The sequence below is a fragment of the Carettochelys insculpta genome, chromosome 8, assembly GCF_033958435.1.
Source record: "Carettochelys insculpta isolate YL-2023 chromosome 8, ASM3395843v1, whole genome shotgun sequence".
Taxonomy (NCBI): Eukaryota; Metazoa; Chordata; order Testudines; family Carettochelyidae; genus Carettochelys; species Carettochelys insculpta.
In genome coordinates this window covers 63,512,604-63,537,192 of record NC_134144.1, presented here as the reverse complement: position 1 = coordinate 63,537,192, position 24,589 = coordinate 63,512,604, and the positions used below count along the sequence as shown (strand labels likewise).

General features: G+C 36.0%; 1 protein-coding gene across 2 annotated transcripts in view; it reads right to left on the bottom strand.

The window, feature by feature from the left end:
- The window catches only part of ZNF148 (zinc finger protein 148), a 56,667-nt gene continuing 32,078 nt past the window's right edge, over positions 1-24,589 (bottom strand). Inside the window, exons 4-7 of one of the 2 annotated variants that reach the window (XM_075000916.1) lie at positions 18,422-18,545; positions 17,690-17,773; positions 9,021-9,139; positions 1-8,744 (exon numbers count right to left, since the gene is read on the bottom strand). In XM_075000916.1, the coding sequence (XP_074857017.1) occupies positions 7,149-8,744; positions 9,021-9,139; positions 17,690-17,773; positions 18,422-18,545 (1,923 nt within the window). In that variant the 3' untranslated portion in view covers positions 1-7,148. The remainder of the gene's footprint in view (positions 8,745-9,020; positions 9,140-17,689; positions 17,774-18,421; positions 18,546-24,589) is intronic. The other variant, XM_075000915.1, reaches the window with a different exon arrangement.

Sequence of the window (24,589 nt, the reverse complement as noted above, 5' to 3'; positions counted from 1 at the left end):
ATCAGCTACCATGAAAAATACCGCTAACCAGTTTAATTCACAAAACAGTATTCTATATTTTTATTTTTCAAACAGCCAGTGACCACATTTAAAATGCATCATTTTGCAAATATAAATTATTAAACTAATAGATTAATTAAAAAATGAAAGCAAATAACATAACTTCCTTTAGTATCACAATACATAAAAGGGTATTATAAACCCAAAATGGCTGTGTTAACCATAAGAAAACAGTAATGTCAGAAGCAATGAAACCCATTAAGCCACTTAATGAATAAATCAATTCTAAGAATACAATATCATTCACTATGACTATGCATAAAAACCATCTTCCACTGTATTAGACAGGCACAATAATCCAATCATTCATATGCCATTTTTTTCAAGCAAAATTTAATTTACAATCACAGTCAAATGAGTAGTAATAGCAACTTCCAAAGTATTTTAAAAATTGAGTTAGGAGAGAAATAAAGGCAGAAAATTTGTCTTTTAAAATGTACTGGTGTTTTAAAAAATGAGTTTGGCCAAACCTGCTAACAAAGTAGTTTTAATTTTTTTTAAGGGTAACACAATGCACATTTCATTTTTAAAATCCCCACTTAAGTAACCAAAGTTCCCATTAACTTGAATGGGAGCAATATCAAACACTAAGAATGTAACAATTCAGGTTAAATAACATCCCTGCAAAATATTTTTCGCGTTTCTGAGTGGATTCTTAAATGCTAATACTTCGAGACTGCTTTGAAATGAAATAACCCTTTTACACTTCTTTTGTTTGCCATCTCTCTCTCTCTCATACACTCCCCCCCCAACGCCCTCCCCTTTCTCATGTAATTCCTGATGTCACAGGAACTAAGACTCACCTTCTAATTTCTATCAGAAACATAAGGAAATATACAAATTCATACTTTTCAGGTTTATACAAAACCATCTATTACTTATATACATATTTTTTACAGATGAAATTTGAGTTTTGCTTTTATTTTTACACAGACAGTAAAATGGACGGAACGGATGCTGCAGGTTAAAAGAACACTGTATAACCACTGAAATTAACCTATAATCCTGCCAAAGACCTAACTATAATGTGTTGGTCTTTTTTTAATTTGTTGAAATACAAAGAAGGCATATGGACTTCAGGAAAATAACACTATATCAGAAAATACACTGTAACAGTGTTCCAGACTCAATTTAGCACTACATAGTATGCCCTTGAAATAAAAGGAGATCACCTGTTTTATTCGGATACAAACTTCCCTTCCAGGCACCATTCAAATAAAGATAAGGGTACACAGACATAATCCAGCATAATTCATTTCTGACAATGAAAATTCCCCCATACTGTTGCAAAATTCCTTCTACTGAAATATTTTGCTACAATAATAGAAAGCATCCATTACATATAAAAGATACCAGTGTACTAAAAGTGACAGAAGTGGACTAGCAAATCCTTCAAAGCACATATTATATAACTGACTAGCATTTAAAAACATTTCTCTTATAAAATGTAGGTCATTTACATTTATAAATCTGTGTTTTTTCTAAAGCACTGATGACCGTGTTCAAATAGGTATGGCACACTCCCCATTCCAATACCTACTCAGTTCACACTCAACAACTTAATATACAAATAAACCCATCTCATCAGTTGAGGATAGCTCAGACTTAAAAATAAGGTCATAAAATGAACACACAACTTGTAGATTTACTGAATAACTGCACACGAAATATGAGGAGAACTATGCCTTTATCTTGGAACCCAAGCCACATCAAGTCAATATCCGGACTCCGAATTAAAGTACAAGAATTGTCAGGAATCAGCACAGAAGCAGAAAATTAGATCTCTTCCTTTAAAACTAAACTTTTGCGGTCTTCCTCATCTTGCAGAAGTGCAATAAAGCCATTCATTTCTTATTGAAAGCATATACAGATGAAGTCATAAATCTAAAGACTGTCTCCTCTGTGACCCAAATTGTGCTGTGTAAACAATGTCATATACTCCAACAGGAGAACAGCTGAATTTATTTACAAAAAATGATTAAGAATATTGATTAACTCGAACAAGGCTATTACCTCCAAAACTATTTTTGGAACTATCTTTATGCTACTTGTAAAGTTAGCACTGTCATGTATTATTGCTTACACACAGTACAACATTATATGCCTTCTAACATTAAGTAGTACTGTGATCAGTTTGTATATATTTACATCATTTTTGTGTTTTTAAAGACATTTTTGTGTTTTTTAATGTTTATAAAACATTACATACTTACAGACAATACAGATTTCCACACTGGTACTCAATTCAAACAAATGGAATGCATAACAATAATAAACATCATAAAGGAAGACTGACATAAGTCTTTGATTGTCAAGACACATTTATATTTATATATAAACTCTAAGTGTGCAGAACCAGAGATTCAATCATAGGTACATCCTTATTTGATAAATCATATTTACAGCAAGATATTGCATAAAAAAATAAAATAATGTTGTTTACACAATTTTACCTCTCCCTTCATTGGATTAACGAAAGCAAGAAACAACTCTTAGAAATGTTTGCTTGCCTCAATTCGTGTAGCCTAAGAAAAGTAGTAGTTTTTAAAAGGAAACGTAAGGGTTTTATATGCAGAGTACAGCAAACACAATTATAAAATTTACTTCCCTGACTTAAAGCAATTCAAAACTGAACAAAAGTTCAAATTTAAACTTAAAGATGTTTTTCATAAAAGTAGTACTTTCTTAGTACATGTTCCTTGCAAAAGTGAATTGTGGTTTAATGTGTTACATGCTTAACATAAACATGCACCAACATAAAATGAATGAACTTTCAAAATTACAAGGCTTCCATTTAGTAGAACTTCTAACACTAATAAAAGCATAATATTATTTTGCCTCAGTACTAACCACATAATTTGAAAGTCCACATGTGTACTGGAACAAGTATCCATAGCCTAAGTATATTTCTCCCCGGTAAAGTTTCTAAATGTATTCCCAGGAACATTTGGAATTTCCCTGCAATTTGTAATGTAGTTAATTAAAAAAAAATCCAACAGAAAATTCAGTTTGCACATTTACACACACAGAATAATCCAATACTGCTAAATTCAAAGCAGATTAATCCAACTATTTGGATAATTTTCAAATTTTTGCTGTGCATGATGCAGATTTAACAATATTCTGAACAAGCACAAAATATATTGTATGTATCTTGATTTTTCAGAGAGGAAACCAAATGTTTTTGAAAAGCTACAATAAAATCCCATTAGTGCACAGTAATGACTTGAAAAACCATTAAATATCAGTGAATTTTGAGGAGCAGCAAGCAAGCAAAGGCAAAGATATCTAATCACAAAATGTACTTAGTTCATTTACCGTGACAGCTGTAGTTAGCTTTCATTATACTACTTCAAAGTATGCTAATATTCTGTAGTATACTTGATTGAAGCAAGCCAGTCTTACTTAAATGAGTAAATTTACTCATTTACTTAAATTTACTTAAATCAGTAAATTACCATTAATACTCTGCAAAGTTGGGAGAAAGAAGATTGTATGTGTAAAAATAAGGTGGTGCTTTGATTAGTAGAGAATTAGAAAGATTTTACTGTATTTCCCCTTTATCACTGAACTGCTCCCTTTCCCCAAAACACTGTCAACCTACAATACACAAAGTTATGAAAATGGTAAGCAAGCATGAGCATGTTAGGGGTGGTTGTATTCTCTTCTTGCACTATAATTTTCCCATAGGCAAAAGGAGGAGAGACACATGAAAAAATCATTTTAAGGCCTGATTTAAATTCTTCATAAGAACAGCATATAGTAGTATACAATGCTATGCTCCTCTGCAAACTCTGTCATTTATTGTTAACTCACTCTCAAACCAGATCAAGAAATGTAGGTGCTTACAAATATATCATTGCAAGCCAATTCCAGCATTCACAATTGCAATCATTGTAAAATATAACAAAAGACTAATGCCAAAAGGGACACTGTCAAGTAATTCAGGCCCAAAATGCAAACCATTTAAAATTATTACAGTTGAGGGCTAAGTGCCATTGAGTTTGTGAATATATATTTTAAATTTATCCTAATTTTGTCGCAGAAAAAAAGAACAGTCATAAATGATTCCACCCCACATGCATCTACAGCTTTCACAACCTATAAAATAAGAGCTTCTACATTTGGATTGCTGAGATGTAAATGCTATTCCCCAAAGTGTACTGACTAAATAATGTTGGTACCCATAAAAAGTAACAAAGAAAAAGTCATTTTTGTTTTTAGTTACTTCAAACCCATAGGTGGCATGGATAAGAATAAACATCCGCTGGATCAAAAGGGGGAAAGCATGGGTTTGTGTGTGTTAATGTAAAACAATGAAATATGCTGAAGGAGAAAATACTTTTTAAAGTATTTAAAGCGATGAACTTGTTAAAAAACATGGGCTTAATTTACTGGCAGAACTATACTAGTATAACTGTAGCAGTACAATCATACTGGAAGAATTCTGCTGGTAAATTTCTGCAGGTAGAAAAGCCCTAGTTCTAAGGACAGAATGGCCTTTAATTACATGTATGAAGTAGATCTACAAAATAATTACCATTGGATAGGGTGAGACCTTTACAACCTGCCCTACCACACCGAGAGAAGCTGTGATGCCCCACACCAGAGAATGAATTGTGACTCAGAAAACCCATGCTCTTCCCATAACACAATTTTACTCTAGTGAGAAGCAAGTTATTTATTTCAGCCTTTGTGTGAACTAGTTTATTCACCTCTATGCACCAACTATCTATTCTGGCTAGTGAACTGAAAGAGTAAGGCCAGTTTCCCCTACCTGAATTTTCTCACAACAGGATATCAGGAGAGTAAGCTCCTGCCATCTCCAACACAACCAGAGTCATCCATCTCATAAGGAAAAAGCAGGACTTATACCTTCTTATTCCCCTGTGTATCCAACTAAGTGCTGTGGCAAGCTAGCCTCACGGGATTTTTCTTTCAACAGTGTAAGTAAATAGACATATTTGTAATGATAGGACATTAAACCAAAGTTGCCAATGTAGCACTATGGGTACAGTGAATGTGAGGATGTGAGGAAGTAATATTTAATGAAAATGCATGATGGGGTTGTTTCTGGTTGTGAGTTAGGTGCCATATACATGTGTATGTCTATGCAAGTAGGACAGGAGACAAACAACAATAATGCAGAACAAATTAAAGAGATACAGTCAGGTTAAAATATTCTTTTAAAGATGTTTCCTTTTGTGTCATTAGCATTCTAAAATTATTTTGCTTTTCTCTCATGATGTTTATTTTTCTGCTTAACTCAGAGCCAAATCTTCAGACCAGTTACTGTAAATGGTAGGCTATGTATGGATTTGCAGCATCAAAAAACAGCTGCACGCTGGGCTAATAAATCTTACAATTGTTAAGATCATCATGGGGCAATAAGAAACTGAACCCTCTGTATACAAATGAGTTATGCAGAAAGCTCTTGTAAATGATGTCTCTGCCCACTTGAGATGCAGTCTATGGATTGCAGATGAATCTTCTTCCTGAAATGGTCCCAGGGAAGTTATTGCAGTTACAATGATGACATAGGAGGGAAAAAAAAGGGAACTGGGACCAATTTCCTTAAATTACTGGACAGAGTCCTCTCTAGGAAAAAGTGCAAAAGAATGAATATCAAGTTCAAAATTTTAAAATGGCTAACAAACTACACAACACATTTATGTTATTCCATCCTCACCACTTTAAAAATGCACACAGAACTGTTCATCGTACCTTACTGTATACTTCAAGCCACAGTACTATTAAAAACATATTCATGGTACAGAGATAAAGTTTGTAGTTTATTTATACTGTGAAATGCAACAAAAGCTTCAGGTCACTCATCTGTACTGAAATTTTGTTTACTGGCATTAGACAACAGTTTTGGTAAAATTATAATGAACGTTGTTCATTAAGAAATCACTAAAAAGATATGCAATTAGAAGGCCAACTTCTTCAGCTTACTGGGATGCTTTAACATATTTAGTTATCCGAATTGTCAAAGTTCTAGACAGAAAGAATTAAACCAGTTTTTACAGAAGCTAAGAAATTCCAATCTTCTTTATACTAAAAGATAATAATCAGTGTTTTATGAGATGATAATGATGCAGCCATAACAAACCTAAAAAATCTAAAACAGATTTTTATTCTTTCAGAAATAAAAAAATATCAATTAGAATCTAAGTGCTCTTTGTTAATCAAGGTGAATATGCCAGGTAAAGTACAATTAAGCTTTAAAATCTTGGAATACACAATTTGTGCAAGCGTTTATGCAATTGGGAATGTAACCTACAGATTATTTTAACTAACACTTCAAATCTTGATATTTGCATGTGAAAGAATCATAAAAAAGTTATGTCTAGGTTCAACTGTACAAAGAAATATGCAACACACTTCAGGACTGAAGTAAATGCATAAGCAGATGTATTTTGCTAAAAAAGGTTTTAAAGTATTTTAAATTAATTAGACTTTTAAATAATGGAGTTAGTCTATCAATTTATTACTACTTTTTCCTCAAAAACACAGCTCATTGTAATGCAAAGCAAATATAAAGGGCACATGGCATATACTTCATTTTAAGAGAGGGGGAAGAAAGAGTTTTTCCATAGAATACACCAATGTTGTTAAGCCATAATCTCTTGACATTTAAACTTTTAGTTTACTCTGTTTAGTATATTTATATTCCCTGCTGAAGAGTAATGACTACACTGACAAATTTAGAAAGTGACAACATGAATAATCTCAGACAATTACTTTTCTCCCAAGAATATACAATGAAACCAAATAGGAAACTATTATGGGAGGAAACATTACCTGGGGTTATTTTTGTTTTGCTTTGAATTTAAGTGTATGTAAAATAGTAAGTTTCTGATCTCAAACAGGTAAGTAACAAACTGCCTTTTATAGGAGAGACAACATGTAAAGCAGTTCCATGACTGGTGACTAACCAAAAAATGAAGTTACTGAACTTGCTATATCAGCTTACTTTTGTTATAACGCAATGTTCTTAAAAGCTGTACAGCAATCCATCTTACACAGAGCAACCCCACTCTTGACAGATCTGTTCTAAAGTGCCAATATTATTTACAAAGGTTTTCTTAGCCAAAAGTCTGTCCTGTTGTGGCATCAGGTGAAGCAGTCATCCCAGCCCTATTATCATTTACATTCACCAAGGGAAATTCTGGGAATTCAGCACTTGTCCCTGGCCCTCGCAGGTTCACCTGTCCGTTGGCAGTGCTAAACTGAGATGATATCCCAGCTCTTGCTCCATGGTATTGAGCCCTGTATGGCTGCTCAAAGGAGCTCATTTGATAAGCCTGATGAACAGGCTGTGCCTCTGCTTTCTTCTGAGAAGTCACTTGATCCAAGAAGTCCTGCGTAGAGGAGGAGGAAGAATGATTTGCCTCATCACCTGAAAAGGGAAAAGAATGCTGGGATTCAGCAACCATTAGTCCAAAATGAGACTTGTCTGGAGTTGTTCTTAATGGAGAGTTCATTCCTGATCGAAAGCTATTGACTGGGATAGAAGCATAGACCTGTTTGTCTATGGAACTGAATGCTGATTGGCTTGTAAGAGTCTGGTTATCAGTCACAAAATTAAGGCTTGGATTGTTCAAATAGGCATCATTTTGGCTAGTTCTGTCCAATGCTTGCTGTAGAAACTTTGAGTATTCTTGTAACATACTGGCTTTATCTGATGAAGAAGCTTGAGAGCTTGTTCCAACAGTTTCAGACTGGGTAACCTCAGATACTTCAGAGGAATTGATTGATATACTGGAGGTCACCTCAGCATCCGTCACACCAAAAGATATTTCATGTTGTCCATTAGCCTTGTGGGAATAATGATCTAGTAGGGTTTGAAGCACCTCATCTGGAATGACATTTTTGTCGTGGTTACTTTTAATTTCCACATTCAGTGCCTGTGAATCTAATATGGATGCCGTGGTACTTTCATCAATGACGCTTGCTACAGCTGCCTGAGTTACTGAAGGTTGAGATGCTATAGTACCTACATTCAGGGCATATTCTCTACTATTATTACTGGCCGCTTGAAGATACCTCTTTTTCTTTAAAAACTGCATTGCATCATCATAATTTGTGCTGCTGTGTACAGGTTTACTGGGTCCTTCCTGTAAAGTATCAACTTGGTCAATATCAGCATTACCATCAGTGTCCAATAAACCTTGTTTATCCACAAGATCAAAGGCATACTTAGAAACCTTGTTTTCTTCATATGTAGATAAAGGTGAAATGGTCTGACTTTGCTCAAGTGGCTGTTTTAGGCTTCTCTTACTATTAACTTTTTTGAGAACCAGTTTAGGTGGGTGTATTTCTCCAGAATTTGCATCTTCTAAGTGTGACCCACCGACAGAAGAATGTGGCATTTCAACAGCGTATTCTGCCACCATATATTCATCCTTTACTTTAGCACTGGCAGAATACAAAGGCAAGAAGTCATTTTTATCCTTCTTCTGATCAGATTTATCTCCAATTTCCTTGTCAATAGATTTTAATTTCTCTGTTTTCTGCCTTTTCTTCTTTGGCAAAGAGCTATCTTTCATTGGTGTAGAGAAGCCAGCATCTTCTTCAGATGCCAAAAGGCCAACTTTGGTGGCACTTCTATTAGGTTTCTTGTCACGACTCTCATGGCACATCCGTTTATGTTTCAGCACTCGGTCTGTCCTGGAAAAGTACTATAGAGGATTTTTTTTAAGTTAAAAAAATTATATATAAGAAAAGCCATCTTTGATTGTAAATAATATAATCATTACTTCACACACAGTTCAGCCACTTCAACTGAAAGCTGCCTACAACATACATTCAGTTTGCATTAGTATAATTTTTTCTACGTCAATTTGTAGCGTTGTCAGACCTCACAATTTAGAAAATTCTTGTGTGTATTAGTTCACAATCAGGTTTGGCATTTCAGTATTTAAAATAATGTGAATTATTTCAATTAACCATCTTACCTGCAAACAATATTCACACTGGTAAGGCTTCTCTCCACTATGAGTTCTTTTGTGCCTTTCCATATGATATTTCTGTATGAACCTCATACCACATTCATCACAACGAAATGGTTTTTCACCTAAGAACAGTCATTATATAAAAATATAGTTTAAACAAAGTAAAAACAGAAAAACAAATGGTTATTCCACACAATAACCCTGGCAAATATTACTAGCTTTTATTGGAAGTAACAAAGATGATTTAGTATGCTCCTGTTGAAAAAACAGTCTGTGATCATTCATATAAGTCCCAATTTCCCTTGTACCCACTAATGTCAAAAATATCATGAAGGAAACAAAAAGGGAATATTATACCAAGAAAATCTAACAAAAAAAGGGAAAATTTTAAGTAACCAGTTTTCATGCCCATCTCTGTGTTCAAGGTACAATAAATGTACAAATAAATCTATCAAACTGTTACCAAAGATTGAAGAGGATCAAAAAATATATATGAAGATGAACTGTTCCCAAAATACATATTTAGGGGTTAATGAAAAGACCATTCTGATGACAAGGTCTAAATTCTTTCATCCTCCTTGCACCATTTAATTCCATTTTCCAAAAAAGAATTTAAGCTTTCAAGAAGTAGGTGGTTAAAAAGTTTAAAATATCTGTGTTATGTTCTATGGTTCTGTCCAGTCTTTTTCTCCACCTCAGTATGAAAATCTGAAATAACAGCCCTAAATATGATATGCATTTTGATCTGATTTCAAGAATAGTTCCAATAATAAGTAAAAGGCATGTTCACTTGACTTTTTAATAATTATATTAAAAATAGCAACTCTCTGCAATTAAATTCATTCGGGCAAATGGAAGTCCTGTCATCTGTTATATTACTCATTTGTTCAGACAACATATTTTAAATGCTACTTCTACTCTCGTGATACCAATTTCTCTCCTCTCACCTATTTACAAAGATTTATTTTCATTATAAAGTAAATTAAGAATATCTCTATTTCAACTTTTGTCATTTACTATCTTAATTGTCTATGTTTGTCTGATTAAGCCTAAAAAAAACCCACTTATCTTGCAGAGTGTCTCTCTTTTAGAGGATCTCACTATTTTTCAACAGAATTCACCCAAAGAGCAAGGCATCTCTTCCATTATAGATGTAAAGACCGCAGATTAAAGGCAGAAATCTTGTCTTTTTAGTTACTGTAAAATAATCTGCAAATCTGTAACATATTTGTCTTTATGAATGAATTAATTAATTACACATATTCCTAGATAAACTAGTTTCTTAACAGGAAAAAATTACAGAGATCATGGTATTTGTATAGGGGGGAAAATGTCCATCTTTCATAATGAAGAAAGACAGGACAAAATTAAATTTAAAAAACTAGCTAAACCCGTATCATCTTGGAAACAGAGTATTACAATAGAGAGTGGATTCCATACATATTTAAATCCCTTCAGGGCATAGGAATTATAGTATCTGAATGTAAATAATATAGAAATCCTTCCACTTGTCAATAATCATATCTAAGTCTCTGCATTTGGAATATGGTTATCTTTTTGTTCACCACTGTCAAACCTGTTTATTGATGATGTGACTTCTTTTTTTCTGAATATTTATATGCAATCCTGTGATTTAATGAGATAGAAAATGGGAATTCTGCTGACAGGTCAACGCTTTGGTCCTGGAAAACAGCAGTGTTTTTTATTGCTGACAATGCTGGCATACGTTATTTCTAGAAATAAGTTTTAGATTGTTCCACTCTTTCCATCTGACGTTATTTGACACAGTAGTGCCTGTTCTTATCATCACCAAGTTATGAATATGGATATTCAGAGGTACATTTTTCCACTTAGTACAGAGGAATTTAACCACATCCAAGCATTAATCTAAATGAGGGTGACACTGCTAAAGCCACATGTAAGGCACTACCATTTTATAGTACTGCAGTTTTAATTCGTTATTTAAAATTGCAAACAGATGATGCAAAATAAAATAAAATAAAATAAAATAAAACAAAATGAAAAACACTATATATTCTGTGCAACCTTCTTCCAATAGCCATGTAGTGAACAAATTCTGTAAGTAACATAAGAACTAAGTGTCACCAAATGGAACAGGTAGCAGATTTTAAATAAACAACAGGAAGTTTTTCTTCACACAGCACACACTCAACCCGTGGAACTCTGCCAGACATTGTTGTGAAGACCAGGCCTTTATCAAGATCCATAAAGGACTAGATGCACTCATGGAGGTTATGTCCATTAATACTTGTTATGCAGGAAGGTTAGGAATGGTGTCCCTAGCCTCTCTTTGCCAGAAACTGGAAATGGATGATAGTAGAGGGATCACTCAATGATTACCTGTTCTGTTCACTCCTTCTGAGTCATCTGGCATTGACCACTGTTGGAAGACAGGATACCGAGCCAGATGGACCAAGCCATTCTTATGTTCTTAGCTATCCTATAACAATTGGCATACCTTGCCTTGAAATATGGTTGCCTACTATTGAAACTTACATTTTAATTATCTGAGCATTCATCTTTTTCAATTATATAATTAGACACACCTAGAGTAAAAATAATGGAAATCTGATGCAGAGAAACTAGAAAAGACATAACCTTTTTCATTCATATGCATATTGTCTCTCTTGCTGATCCCATCAGCTACCATGGTTTCATCTCTCACCTTTATGCAGACAGCTTCCAACTCCAGCTACTGAATCTTGCATCTCCAGTTGCTTCTCAGATACCTCCTGTTGGATGGCCTGCAGCCATCTCAAATTTATTTTCTCAAAAACTGAATTTATCTTCCTTCCTGAGCACTCTTTGCTGCTCCTTCTATATCTCCCTCTCACCAGGCTCCCAAACTCAGAGTCAACTTAGAGTTCTGTTCCTCCTTCCATATCTAGTCTCTTTGTTAACCTTAGTTATGTCTTCCGTTTAAATACCATCACCAAAATCTGGTTTTCTTCACCACCCACAGTCATCTCTTCTATTGAACATTGTATATTTCTTCTCTCTAGCTATCTAGCATTGTACCTTGACAACTCCAGTCTACTCAATTTAAAATTCTCTCTCTCTTTCTCCACTTTCCTGCTAATCAGTTCAGTATTTTCACACACTATTTATCTAGGTGTTTATACCACTACTACCATATTATTGCATTTTTGTCTAACCTTCCACCTGCTACCTGAATCAAATTCAAGAACTTCATCTTTACCTTCAAAGCCATAAAAATCTTGCCCCCCCTTGTATTTCTGCTCTAGTTTTATACTACATATCACTCCCATCATTACCTATCCTGCTTTCAATCCTCTTTCCTTTCTGCTTCCTTTTCCTGATTCATACCATTCCTAATTTTGTGTTATTTTCATACTGTTCCTACTTTTGGAACATCTTCCTGCTTTTTGTCTACCAAGTGCCTTTTCACCTCCTTTAAATCCCTCTTTATCTCAGGTTGAGGGTGGATGTAAAGCTGGCTTTGCCTCCCACATTTTGAGCATCCTCAGCCCAAATGGGAACAGAGCTAGAGAAAACTCCAACTTATTTTAGCTTTAACTTCCCTGTAGAAGCCATTCTGCTAGCTCATAAAGGCTGGAGCACAGAGTGGTCTGTTGACACACCCTCTCACACCTAAACAAGCCACAGGGCTCCATGAATAGATTTGCTATAGAGCCTTTACACTCCTTTATTGTAACTGGATAAGGGTGAGATGAGGGAAACAAGCTGGTAGATTACACACCCAAACATCTGTCTCTTGCACATCATTTGAACAGTGTGAACAGGTCACATAATAAGAGTGAATTTGGGGCCTTTGCAAGTATACACTAAGTACTCCTTCAAACCTAAACACTACTTCCATCTAGATCTTGCCTGTAAAAAGCTGGAATCTTGATTTGAGGAAATGTTCCCAAATGGGCTGCTTCACCTCGGATGAGATTGTTCAGCAGAGTGGTACAATGTTCTTCCAAATTAGATTAAGAAATGCCTTGCAAGGGTGAGTTCATGAAGTTAATGCCACTGTTAACTCTGGTTTAAATCTCTATAGAGATGAGTATGTTATTAAAGTATTAACATTTTATCAAAAATTCATCTATTCTTATGATCCAATGCCTTCTGAAAACCATTTTACACAGTTGAAACTTGAAGACAGAGGTTTTTTTGCAACATTCTATCCAGCTTTCGAACCAGGACAAATTATGTAAATTGAAAAGATCAAGACACAATCTTCTCTTAAACTAGAAGAAGAGTTGAGGATATATTTTCTTTCACTGCATTACTGAGTGTGACAAAATGCATTAGAAGGGCAAACGTAAATGGAATGTACAATATATTATGCAGGTTATTGATCTAAGTGGTATCAAGGAAAAATCATCTCAGATGTTTTGGATATGTTATATCTGTACTGGAAGTCTGTTAATAGTCATTCTAAAATACATGTATAAAGTGCAGCTCCAAAGTGTAGTGAAAAAGACACTTAGCAGTTACGCAAACAAATGCCTAGGAAGAGCTTACAGTCAAAACAGACAAAAACTAGACAAAAGAGTAGAGAAGGCAAGCAACATAAAAGCAAAGTGACAGAGCAATTACATTTGGCAGGTACCTTGTGACTCCCAATTTTTTTGTTTGTTTTTTTTAATTTTTTTGGATGAAGGAGTTAGGGGGTGAGACATGAATACAGTGGTAGAGAACTGGTGCAGAAATCTTCATTTGTGAAAACAGAACAGAAGAGATTTGAAGAAAGCCTATAGTGGTGTTCTCATCAGGAACTCAGCGATTTAAGATCACTATTCAGGATTTTTCCTACTAATAACAAATTGTGTGTTGATTTTCAGTGTCATGAGCAACAAGCAGAATCATAAAAAATTACAATTAGCAGCCGATTTTTATGCTTATCACCCTCTTCCCAGGTGTGACTGTTTCTAGGTAACACAATTTTGCACTAATTCAATTTGTTAATTGCCTACTCATAATAATGACTGATTATTGATGACTTTCTACCTTCTTTGAACAGTATTTCATTGAGGCAAGACTTCTAAGAACAGAAACACTAGCTATTGCTATTACATGGCACACCTCTAAATTCCCTGTTTTTACAAAGATATTAATGGGACTACTGTCTGTTAGTGTTGTCTTCAGCAGTCTTAATACAGGAAGTTGGAGAATGGATAAAAATCTTTAAAAGGCAAAAAAAATTCTGTTAATCTTTAGTCTTTTGAACACCGTACTAAAGTTGGAGACAATATAGGGTCATTTCATTAGGAATAAAAGGTAAATCAGACCTACTGCATTTAAAGTCTGGGAAAGAAGAAAACCAACTGTTTACAAAAGAAAGGGAGAAGCAGGAAAAAATATTCCCACAGATTCTCACCCTTATAGACTATAAAGAATCTATGGCAGTACTGAAATTAAAGTCCAAGGAACAGACTGTTTTTCCCACAATAAAATCATGGAGATGGTAGCCATAGAAAGCAGTCTTAAAAATGTAAATTATCTGAAAGATCCCACCATGCAACTGTTACGAAAAAATATATCTAAAGAAAAATCTTTAAGTATGTAGACTGTAAGGAACAAACGATAATTGGGCTAGGACACCAAAGTCCACCATACATAAACCTAGAAAAGACCACTATGATCATCTTGTCTGACCTCCTGTATAACACAAGCCTTAGGTTCAATCAATACAGTTTTTGTATATTTACTAAATTATCTTCAGAGAACGTCTTAAGACAATCAAAAATTTCTCTTCTTTTCTTCCAACTAAGTCATACAGATGTAATAGTCAAAGATCACTGGGACTTGTTAAGATCTTAAGGCAGACCTCCTTGACTGCATGGTCAGTAAAACAGATAATTAACCAACTGCATATTGTCCTAAGCACTCATCTAACTCTCTCTTGTCCAGCAACTTCTGTGGTCCAGCATGATTTTAGCAAGCTGGATGTCCACTTATCATGGGTGTGGCCAAGTTTCCCATGGTCCCATAAAGTTTAACAGCTACCAGTCCTGATTCTCAGTGTTCTGTGCTGTTATTTAGCTTTAATTTACCCGTAAGTGCCTAGTAAGCAGTGGGAGTGCTGTTAATGCTGCTAGATAACATTGATCTCCTGTGGTTCAGCAAATTCTTTGATATGGCACTGGTCAGATCCTGAGGGTGCCAGACTAGAGAGGGTCAGCCTCTTGTTTAAACCAAATCCTCTACTTCAGTTTCCATGAAAAATAATTACCAAACTATGCGAAGCCAGTAGAAGGCTGAGAAGAGGGAGAAAACATTTTTTCTAAAGTTGAGCAAACAGTAAGATTAATTTGTTACCATCTGGGGTTTTTTTCTCTTATACATAGAAGACAAATACACCCATCAAGAGCTGGCATAGACAAACCAACCAACCCTAAAAGCAACAAAGCTGCTGTCTCTCTGGAGTTAGAAATGCTGAATATTAAAAATATTAATGACATTTATATAGGGTGCATCTACTTGCATTCCTCTTTTGAAGATGTATGCAATGAAGTAAATCTAAAATGTAAATGAGGTATAAATTTGAACATTTGGCACCTCATTTGCATATTCTAATTTTGAAAGCGCTCCTTTCAAAAGAAGAAAGCCAGTGTAGGCGCTGCTCTTTTGAAAGTAAACCCCATCTTCGAAAGAATCCTTCCCGTTAAATAAAGGGAAGAAGGATTCTTTCGAAGATGGGTTTACTTTCGCAAGAGCAGTGTCTACACTGGCTTTCTTCTTTTGAAAGAAGCTCTTTCGAAATTAGAATATGTAAATGAGGTGCCAGATGTGCAAATTTATGCCTCATTTGCATTTTTCAATTTGCCTCATTTGCATACATCTTTCAAAAGAAGAATGCAAGTGTAGACGTACCCATAATGTTTGTACTCAGCAATTAACTGCATACATAGTCTAGTCTCATTTTCAAAGCTACAAACAGGGAATCATCTGCAGCAAAAATGATTCTACAAAACACGACAAAAGAATGTGCATTTAAACCTTTTTGGCCATGTCTACACTATCCCAAAACTTCGAAATGGCCATGCAAATGGCCATTTTGAAGTTTACTAATGAAGCCCTGAAATACATATTCAGCGCCTCATTAGAATGCCGGCGGCTGCGGCACTTCAAAATTGCCGTGGCTCATCTAGATGGGGTCCTTTTCAAAAGGACCCTGGCAACTTCAAAATCCCTTTATTTCTACATATGCAATTAATTGCTAAGTACAAATATTATGGGTGTGTCTACACTTGCATTCCTCTTTCGAAAGAGGTATGCAAATGAGGTAAATAGCACATAGGAATAAGGGAATTTCAAAGTTGCCAGGGTCCTTTCAAAAAGGACCCCCGTCTGGGTAAGCCACGTGGTGGCGAGCTGCAGCAATTCTGAGGTACCATGGCCGCTGGCATTCTAATGAGGCACTGAATACGTATTTCAGCACTTCATTAGTAAACTTCGAAATGGCCATTTGCATGGCCATTTCGAAGTTTTGGGATAGCGTAGACGTAGCCTTCCTGTTTTCTTTCCTCTGCGTGTGTGTATGTGTGCGTGCATGCACATGCAATCCATTCTTTACAAGAATAATATCTACAAAGAGTGAAGGCAGCAGTTTCTCCAGAATGAAGCTCACTTAATTCAAAGCTAGAGGAAATACATGGAACAGAGCAAAGCCATTGCACATAAAAGAACACAGTCTGGGGCTCACTGGTGAAAGGAAATCTCCTAAGTCTGAATTCACAGCAACATAAGACACAGAAATCCCTTAACAGGATATTTGTGCACGTAACTCCTTGCATACTGCTTAAAATTTCATTTTGAAGAGTTTTAAACTTTTTCAGCTGTCATATTCACAGACACATGCACACACACCCTTACACATTAGTAGCATTCATATCTATTTAAATGCTACACCCAAGAAACACTGTGCACATTCACCAGCTCTGCTTTTCTGTAAAAGAGGCTGAGAAATTGGCATCCAGTCCAAAAGGACGATATCACAAAATATTTACACAGGGATTGAAAGGCCATGCACCAAAATGCCAAAAACCCAATAAAGCCAAACCTGTGAGAGAATGTGGTTTTGTACACTGCAATAAGACAAAAATAAACAAATACACATAAACTAACTCTAATTTGCTTTAAAATTTGGGCCTTGTTTGACCTATTATCTGTAATGTGTATAGATATATTAGAATAATTCTGCGTTGAATCTTTTAAAATAGAGTGAAAAGTAATGTTGATGGTAATACCTTGGGGGTTAGGCATTTTGGCCATTACAGTCCTGATAGTTTTCCTTCAAGTTAACAAGAAATAAAAAAATATTTTAAGTGATGAAGACCCCAGTGAAAAAATCAGTTTTATATGACAGAAGAGAAGAATGAAAAAAATCATTAGGTGTTAAACAAACTTCATGGTTTGCTATTCTGGAATTATTTTAAGAATTCTTAATTCCCACATTTGCTCACTACAATTTACACTCACTTTGAAGCCAAAGAAAAGAGGAGCAAGGCTAAAGCACAGAACTAAAATCACTTTTAAATGTGTTGTACCATATATGTTAAAATCACAACAAACTCCAGCAGGATATTAAGCTGCACACTTATTATTGGAAACCTGGCCTGATTTGGGGAACAGTTCTTTAAGCACGCCAGTAAAGATACTCAAGGCACTATACTCACCAGTATGAATCTTCTCATGTCTCTGTAGCAGGTACTTCTGTATGAAACGCATGTCGCATTGACTGCACTGAAATGGTTTTTCACCTTGAACAATATAATTCCATATCCATAAGTTAATAACTACAAACTGTTGTTTCTGATGATTACTTTGAGGAATAAAATAGTTGTCTATATAAAACCAGCATCTCAGCGAATTCCAAAATATACTTATACCAAAAACTTCATCCCTGCTAACTATATGGACTTCAAAATACTTCCCGTGAGTCACATTAACACAAAGATGTAGGAGTTAGAGCTGAAATGGCTGTAATTTCCTCAAGAACAAGATCAATCATAATACTGGAATAAGTCTGCATTTTGGGTTCTGGCAAGCCAGTATAATGGTAAGTACCCTTTTGATTTGTCCAAACGAGACACACCTCAGCAGGCAAATAAGCATCTAGAGCACATTTTACAAACGGGTCAATTTTGGCACTTAGGCTACAAGTCAACCCAATACTTTCTGATAAAGAAAAACAAAAAACCTGGTAAACGGTTATATCTTCAGTTTAATAAACATATGTTGAGTTTTTTTCAGGTGTTCTTTTGACACTTTGGTGCATGGAATCTCTAAGCTTAGATGCCAAGTTACCTATTCTCTTAGAACTGAAATTCGCATAGAGCTGAAAATATTTTTTAGTGGAAGAGACAGATCTTTATATAGTAGAAAAGACAAGTGAAGTCAAGCAGTACCTGTATGAATGAAGACATGTCTCTGTAAATGGTAGTTTGTTCTAAAGGCAGCATTGCAATGCTCACAAACATGAGATTTGGGAGTTTTCAGCCCAAGTGATCCATCCTCATTTATTGTAAGGATCTATTTAAAAATAAGTACAATTTGTTCTTACACTCACCATTAAAGATGTTTGATTAACTATAAATCAAAACATAATATTAAACTGTAATGCAGAGAATTCAAATATTGCAGATAAAAACTGCTAACTTCTATAAATCCACATCAACAGGATTTTGATTTTACATTTGCAACAACTGCCTGTTCCAACCTTGTATACCATCAGTTGTCCATCACCTAATGAAAACAAAAGCAACTGATGCAAAATCAGATTGCAGCTTCCCAGTTCGGAATGTAGTCACTTTAAATATCTGTATTTACTTCCTTCACCTGCTGGGAAAGAGGTAAAGTACCCAAACCATCTTTGGGAACTCAACCATGGATGATCATATTTTGAAGCAGAGGTTTTCAAATTCTTCTTTTCTTGAAACCTACTTGAAAAAAACCCTGTTGATGCCCATGACCCACCAAATTTTACTTTTGACAAGGGCAGTTTCCCAACCAGGGTCTACGAGGGTATTGCAGGAGGTTCATGAAAAAAATAAAAGATAAATAAAATTGGCTTTGATTGGGGGGGGGGGTGTCAACAAACAATTTGAGGGTGGTTGGGGGCTCCATGAACAGTTTGGGGAATGACCTGGGGTCCGCCCCAGTGAAAAGTTTTGGAACCACTGTACTACAGAGTGAACACTCGGGTGCGGCTGAGGAAGTGAGGTTTAGGAGGGCTCAGGACTGTGGGAGGGGTAGCAGCACAAGCATATCTCTGGTGGCTCCTGATTGCAGGCACCACCACTCCTGGCCAACAGGAGTGCAGAGCCAGTGCTCAGGGTGGGAGCAGAGCACAGAGTCCCCCACCTCCCCCTCCACCTGAGGATCCAGACCTGCTGATGGCCATTTCCAGAGTGCAATGTGGTCTGCTGTACCAGAGCAGGCAGGAAGTCTGCCTTAGCATCCTCGCTGGTCACCTGGTTACCCTCGGCAAAGTGACACAGTGCCTGACATTCTGCAACCCAGTACTGGATCATGACCTGTACTTTGAAAGCCACTGTTTCAGAGAATAAGTGAAATCTGAATGGTCTTTGTGGAAATAAAGCAAGAATGTATGATTGTCAAGATATAGAAAAGCTTATCCCTGAGTAACAACATAATGAGTCTACTACTACACATCACAGCTAAAAATAAGACTGGCCTAGTAAAACTCTACTCCTGTCCAGTTACACATAAAATATTTGTACAGAAGTAATGAAGTGGCTCTTTAATGTTTACTTATTGTCATTTACACCCCTAAAGGGATTATAATGTTCAGTTGTAACAGTTCACTTGTTAAGTGATTAAAATTATGTAATTTAACCAGTTAACCATTAACAACAGCCACTCTCGTGGGCCAGTGCTGTTGGGGGTGGGATCCCACTGGCCAGTTATGGTGGAGGCTTAGGCTGTTCTTCTGCGGCTATGCCAGGACCCTGCCTGCCTGCCATGACTGGGGCTGCTTCAGCCTTCCTACAGCATTCTCAAGATCCCACTGGCCAGCCAGTCTGCTGTGGCTGGGACTGCTCTGCTCAGTGCAGCTGGCCAGCTACAAGGATTGAAAAGGTCTGGTTAACCAGTTAACTGGTAAGCATTCTGGTAAGCCTAATGCTCAGTGGTAGTTCACCCCCAATTCCCTTTGCTTGGCTTTCTAATTCTTTGCTATAATGTCATAGTACAGTATTCAAGAGGCTGTTATTTCACTTTTGTATGCTAAATAAACCACAAGACAACCTCCCACAATATTCTGTAATATGGAGATAATAAAGAATAACCACCCTTGAATCCCTCCTAACTCATATATCTTAAAGAGCCCTTCCTCACTTAGTTTATCCTTTCAGAAGATCCCTTTACTGAATTCAGCTTTCTACTTTCAATAATTTTGACACCACACTAGTTTCTTTTTAAAAATAGCAAGAATTTTTTAAATATTAGGGAAAGTTCATTTCCACTTTGAACCACTTTATACAGCACAATACAGTTTTGCTCAAACTTGCCCCAAAAAAACACCAATGGGAAACACCAGGTGGAAAATGGCAGGCTGAAATTTACAGAAGTTTTTAGGGGGCTGTGTTATAACAGAATAATCTCAAATAAACAGTAGGGCTGTCAATTAATTGGTTAACATATGCAATCAGCTCAAAAATTAACTGTGATAAAAAATGTATTATCTCACTGTAAAACAACATAACAGCAAATTTATTAAATACTTTGGATTTTTTATACTTTCAAATATATTGCTTTCTATTACAACAAAGAACACAAAGTGTATAGTGCTCACTTCATATTATTTTTATTACTAATATTTGCATTGCACCACTGTTTAGTTATTTTTGCAATCTATCATGAAAGTGTAACTTAAAAATGTAGATCTTCTGTCATATAAATGTAGTCAAAACTGAAACAACTTTAGAACCTACAAATCCAATCAGTCATACTTCTTTTTCAGCCAATCACCCAGATCAGTATTTCCCAAATTTAATTGGCCACAGAACCCTTTTAAACTTGAAAGAATTCTGAGGAACCCCTAATAAGTCTTATTTATGGAGCCGAAAAAGTAGACCCCAAATAAGTAAGGATAATAATAAACAAGTTGGAATTTGTGTGCCAGCTACTTCGCAAGTGAGTAGCGGTCTGCAGTTCCCTGCCCTGCCACCACTGAAATAATGGAACTAAATTCAGTTGGTTTACTAGCCAGATACCACCACCACCCTGCCATCCATTAAACCAATTAAATTTAGTTCTAGACTACATCTACAATAGGCAGTTTTGTAGGCAAAACTGGGGTTTTGTCGACAAAACTCGCGGAGCATCTACACATAAAATGTGATTTGTCAACAGAAACTGTAGACAAAAATGCCATGTAGATGCTCTGGGGGCCCTCTTGTTGACAGAGCAGGTGACAAGATCTTTTATGCTTTTATGTGTAGTCACGATCCGTTGACAGAAGTTTTGTCAGAACATCTCTTCTGACAGTAACTTCTGTAGACAGATGCTTCCAGTGCAGATGCAGCCCTAGAGTTGTAGCAGTGGCAGTGCAGGCAGCAGGAGAGGAGTCAGCAGCAGTGTTCAGAACTGCAAATGACTCCTTAAAGAGCCACATGCTGCTCTGAAGCTGCAGGTTGGTGACCCCTGATTCCTAGTCAATTTATATTTGTTATAGTTAAATTTTTAAAGAAAAGAAATCACGTGACTATATTCTATTCATATACACCCGCCTGATCCACACTCCCTGAAAGCGAGTAAGGGGATTTATGGTAGTATATAAGAGGTGACTGTACCACTCTTGTGTGCGCAGCACTGAGTAGTGACATCATCGGCTCCGTTCTCTGGCTAAGCTGGTATTACATAGGGATACTTATCATAACAAATACAAATGAACATTGTTTTTAATAAAATTCATAAATGCTTAAATATTATTTTTAAATCATGAAATGTTACTGTAATGGAATTTTCTCATGGAACCCTTATTTTCACTTTGTGGAACCCCGGGATTCCATGGAATACCATTTGGGAAACATTGGCCTAGACAAACATGTTCGTTTACATTTACAAGAGATACTGCTGCCTGCTTCTTATTTATGTCACCTAAAAGCGAGGACAGGTATTGGATGGCACTTTTTCAGACAGCGCTGCAAGGTATTCACATGCCAGATATGCCAAACATTCATATGCCCCTTCATGTTTCAGACACCATTCCAGAGGGCATGCTTCCATGTTGATGACACTCATTCAAAAAATGCATTAATTAAATTTGTGACTGAACTCTTTTGGGGAGAATTGTATATCTCCAGGTCTGTTTCACCTGCCTTCTGCCATATGTTTCATGTTATAGATGTCTTGGAGAAAGACCCAACATTTGTTTGTAGTAGGAACACTTTCACTGCAGATTTGACAACACACAGAGAAGATACCAATGTCAGATTACTAAAAACAGCAGCAGCACTCGGCTCAAGGTGTAAGAATCTGAAGTGCCACAGTGTGCAGCATGCTTTCAGAAGTTTTAAAAGACCAAGAACAGCAACGAAGGGTCCTGTGGCACCTTATAGACCAACAGAAAAGTTTTGAGCATGAGCTTTCGTGAGCACAGACTCACTTGGAAGTGAGTCTGTGCTCACGAAAGCTCATGCTCAAAACTTCTCTGTTAGTCTATAAGGTGCCACAGGACCCTTCGTTGCTGTTACAGATCCAGACTAACACGGCTACCCCTCCGATACTTAAAAGACCAAAACCCGATACAGAAACTATAGAACTGAACCATCAAAAATGTAAATCAACCTTCTGGTAGTTGCAGATAATGAAAATAAGCATGTGTTCGTCTGCTCTGATTTGAATACTTATTGAGGAAAACCCATCACCAACATGAACACATGTCCTCCTCAATGAGGGTTAAAGCATGAAGGGGCATATGAATCTTCAGTGCCTCTAGCACATAAATACCCTGCGACCCCAATTACAACAGTGCCATGCAAACGCCTGTTCTCTCTTTCAGATAAACACTTACAAACAAGAAGCAGGAAGCATTATCTTCTACAAATTGTAACCAATCCCACTTGAGCGATTGGCTGAACACGAAGTAGGACGGACTTCTAGACTCTAAAGTTTTACATAGTTTTATTTTTGAATGCAGCTTTTATTCTACACATAATTCCACATTTGTAAGTTCAACTTTCATGATAAAGAGATCAGACTACAATACTTGTATCAGGCAAATTGAAATATACTATTTCTTTGGTTTTTTACTGTGCAAGTTCTTGTAAACAAAAATAAATATACAGTGAGCCCTATACACTTCATATTCTGTGTTGTAACTGAAATCAGTAGGGCTGCATTTGAAAACATAGAAAACAGCCATAAATAATTTTATAAATGGTATTTTATTAACAGTGTAATTAATTGTTTGACTGATCATGATGGGTTTTAATCATAATATTAATTGTGATTAATTTTAATGGCTTAACAAACCTAATAAATAGTGATTAACTCTCTAACCATAAAAACCAAGGGGAAAGCATATTGGAACTCTAAATAACAAGGTATTTTTACAGAGCAATCAAAAGAGCCATTCTATTGCTCTGTGATTGTTGAAAACATCAATATTAACTGTTATTATAGGACCTACTTTGAAAAATGTTCCAATTTTCCCTGCTAGTTCTACTACAGCAGACCTCAAACTTTTCAGGTGCTGATCTTGCACTCCCACCTAAAACTAATGGTATTATTCACATGTTTCTCAATAAGCACATTCATATGTCTGCAAGGGCCTTACAGATCTGCAACTTCCACAATGCTCTTAAAATTACGTTCTGTAAAAATATACTACTACTTAAAGAGACACTGTCACATATAAAATTGTAATTTATAAAACAATGAAATTTCATCACGTGTTACGCATATTATTGACATTTTAAATTAATTGTGCTGAACAGAGAAAAATCCTCATATTCCTCCATTTTTTTTCCTCTAAATTCTGTAATTTTTAATTTACTGGATTGTAGCTCCCATTAAATGAACAAAATCAGTTCTGCCAATGTGGTTTCAGCAAAATGTAATCCTAAATATGGGAGGGGGACCAAAAATGAACAAAAACAGATTTTTCAAGCAGACAATTAACAAAAGAAAAATAGTTCAGAAAATATTTCAACGTACTGAGTGACCTCCACACGTAAAAACCCAGCTGTTGGGCTGAGAACAAATCAAAATCAATACTCTTGGCTTATGCCATGCCAATCCTTTTGTTCTTCCCGACTTCCCAATTCTTATAACCCAATAAGGCTATGACTACACTACAGCAATCTTTCAAAAGTTGCTCCAGAAGATCTCTTCCAAAATAACTTCTTTTGAAAGAGTGCATCCACACACAAAAAAGCAGAACAAAAGAGTGATCTGCCGTTTTGAAAGACAGCATCCACACAGCCCCCACTCTTTTGAAAGAATGGGCCAGAGATTGAAAATTCAGGTGCCAAGAGGAATGCTCTTTCAAAGATAAGGGCCTGCTGTGCATCTACACACACTTTTTTTGGAAGAAGGTGCTCCTCCTG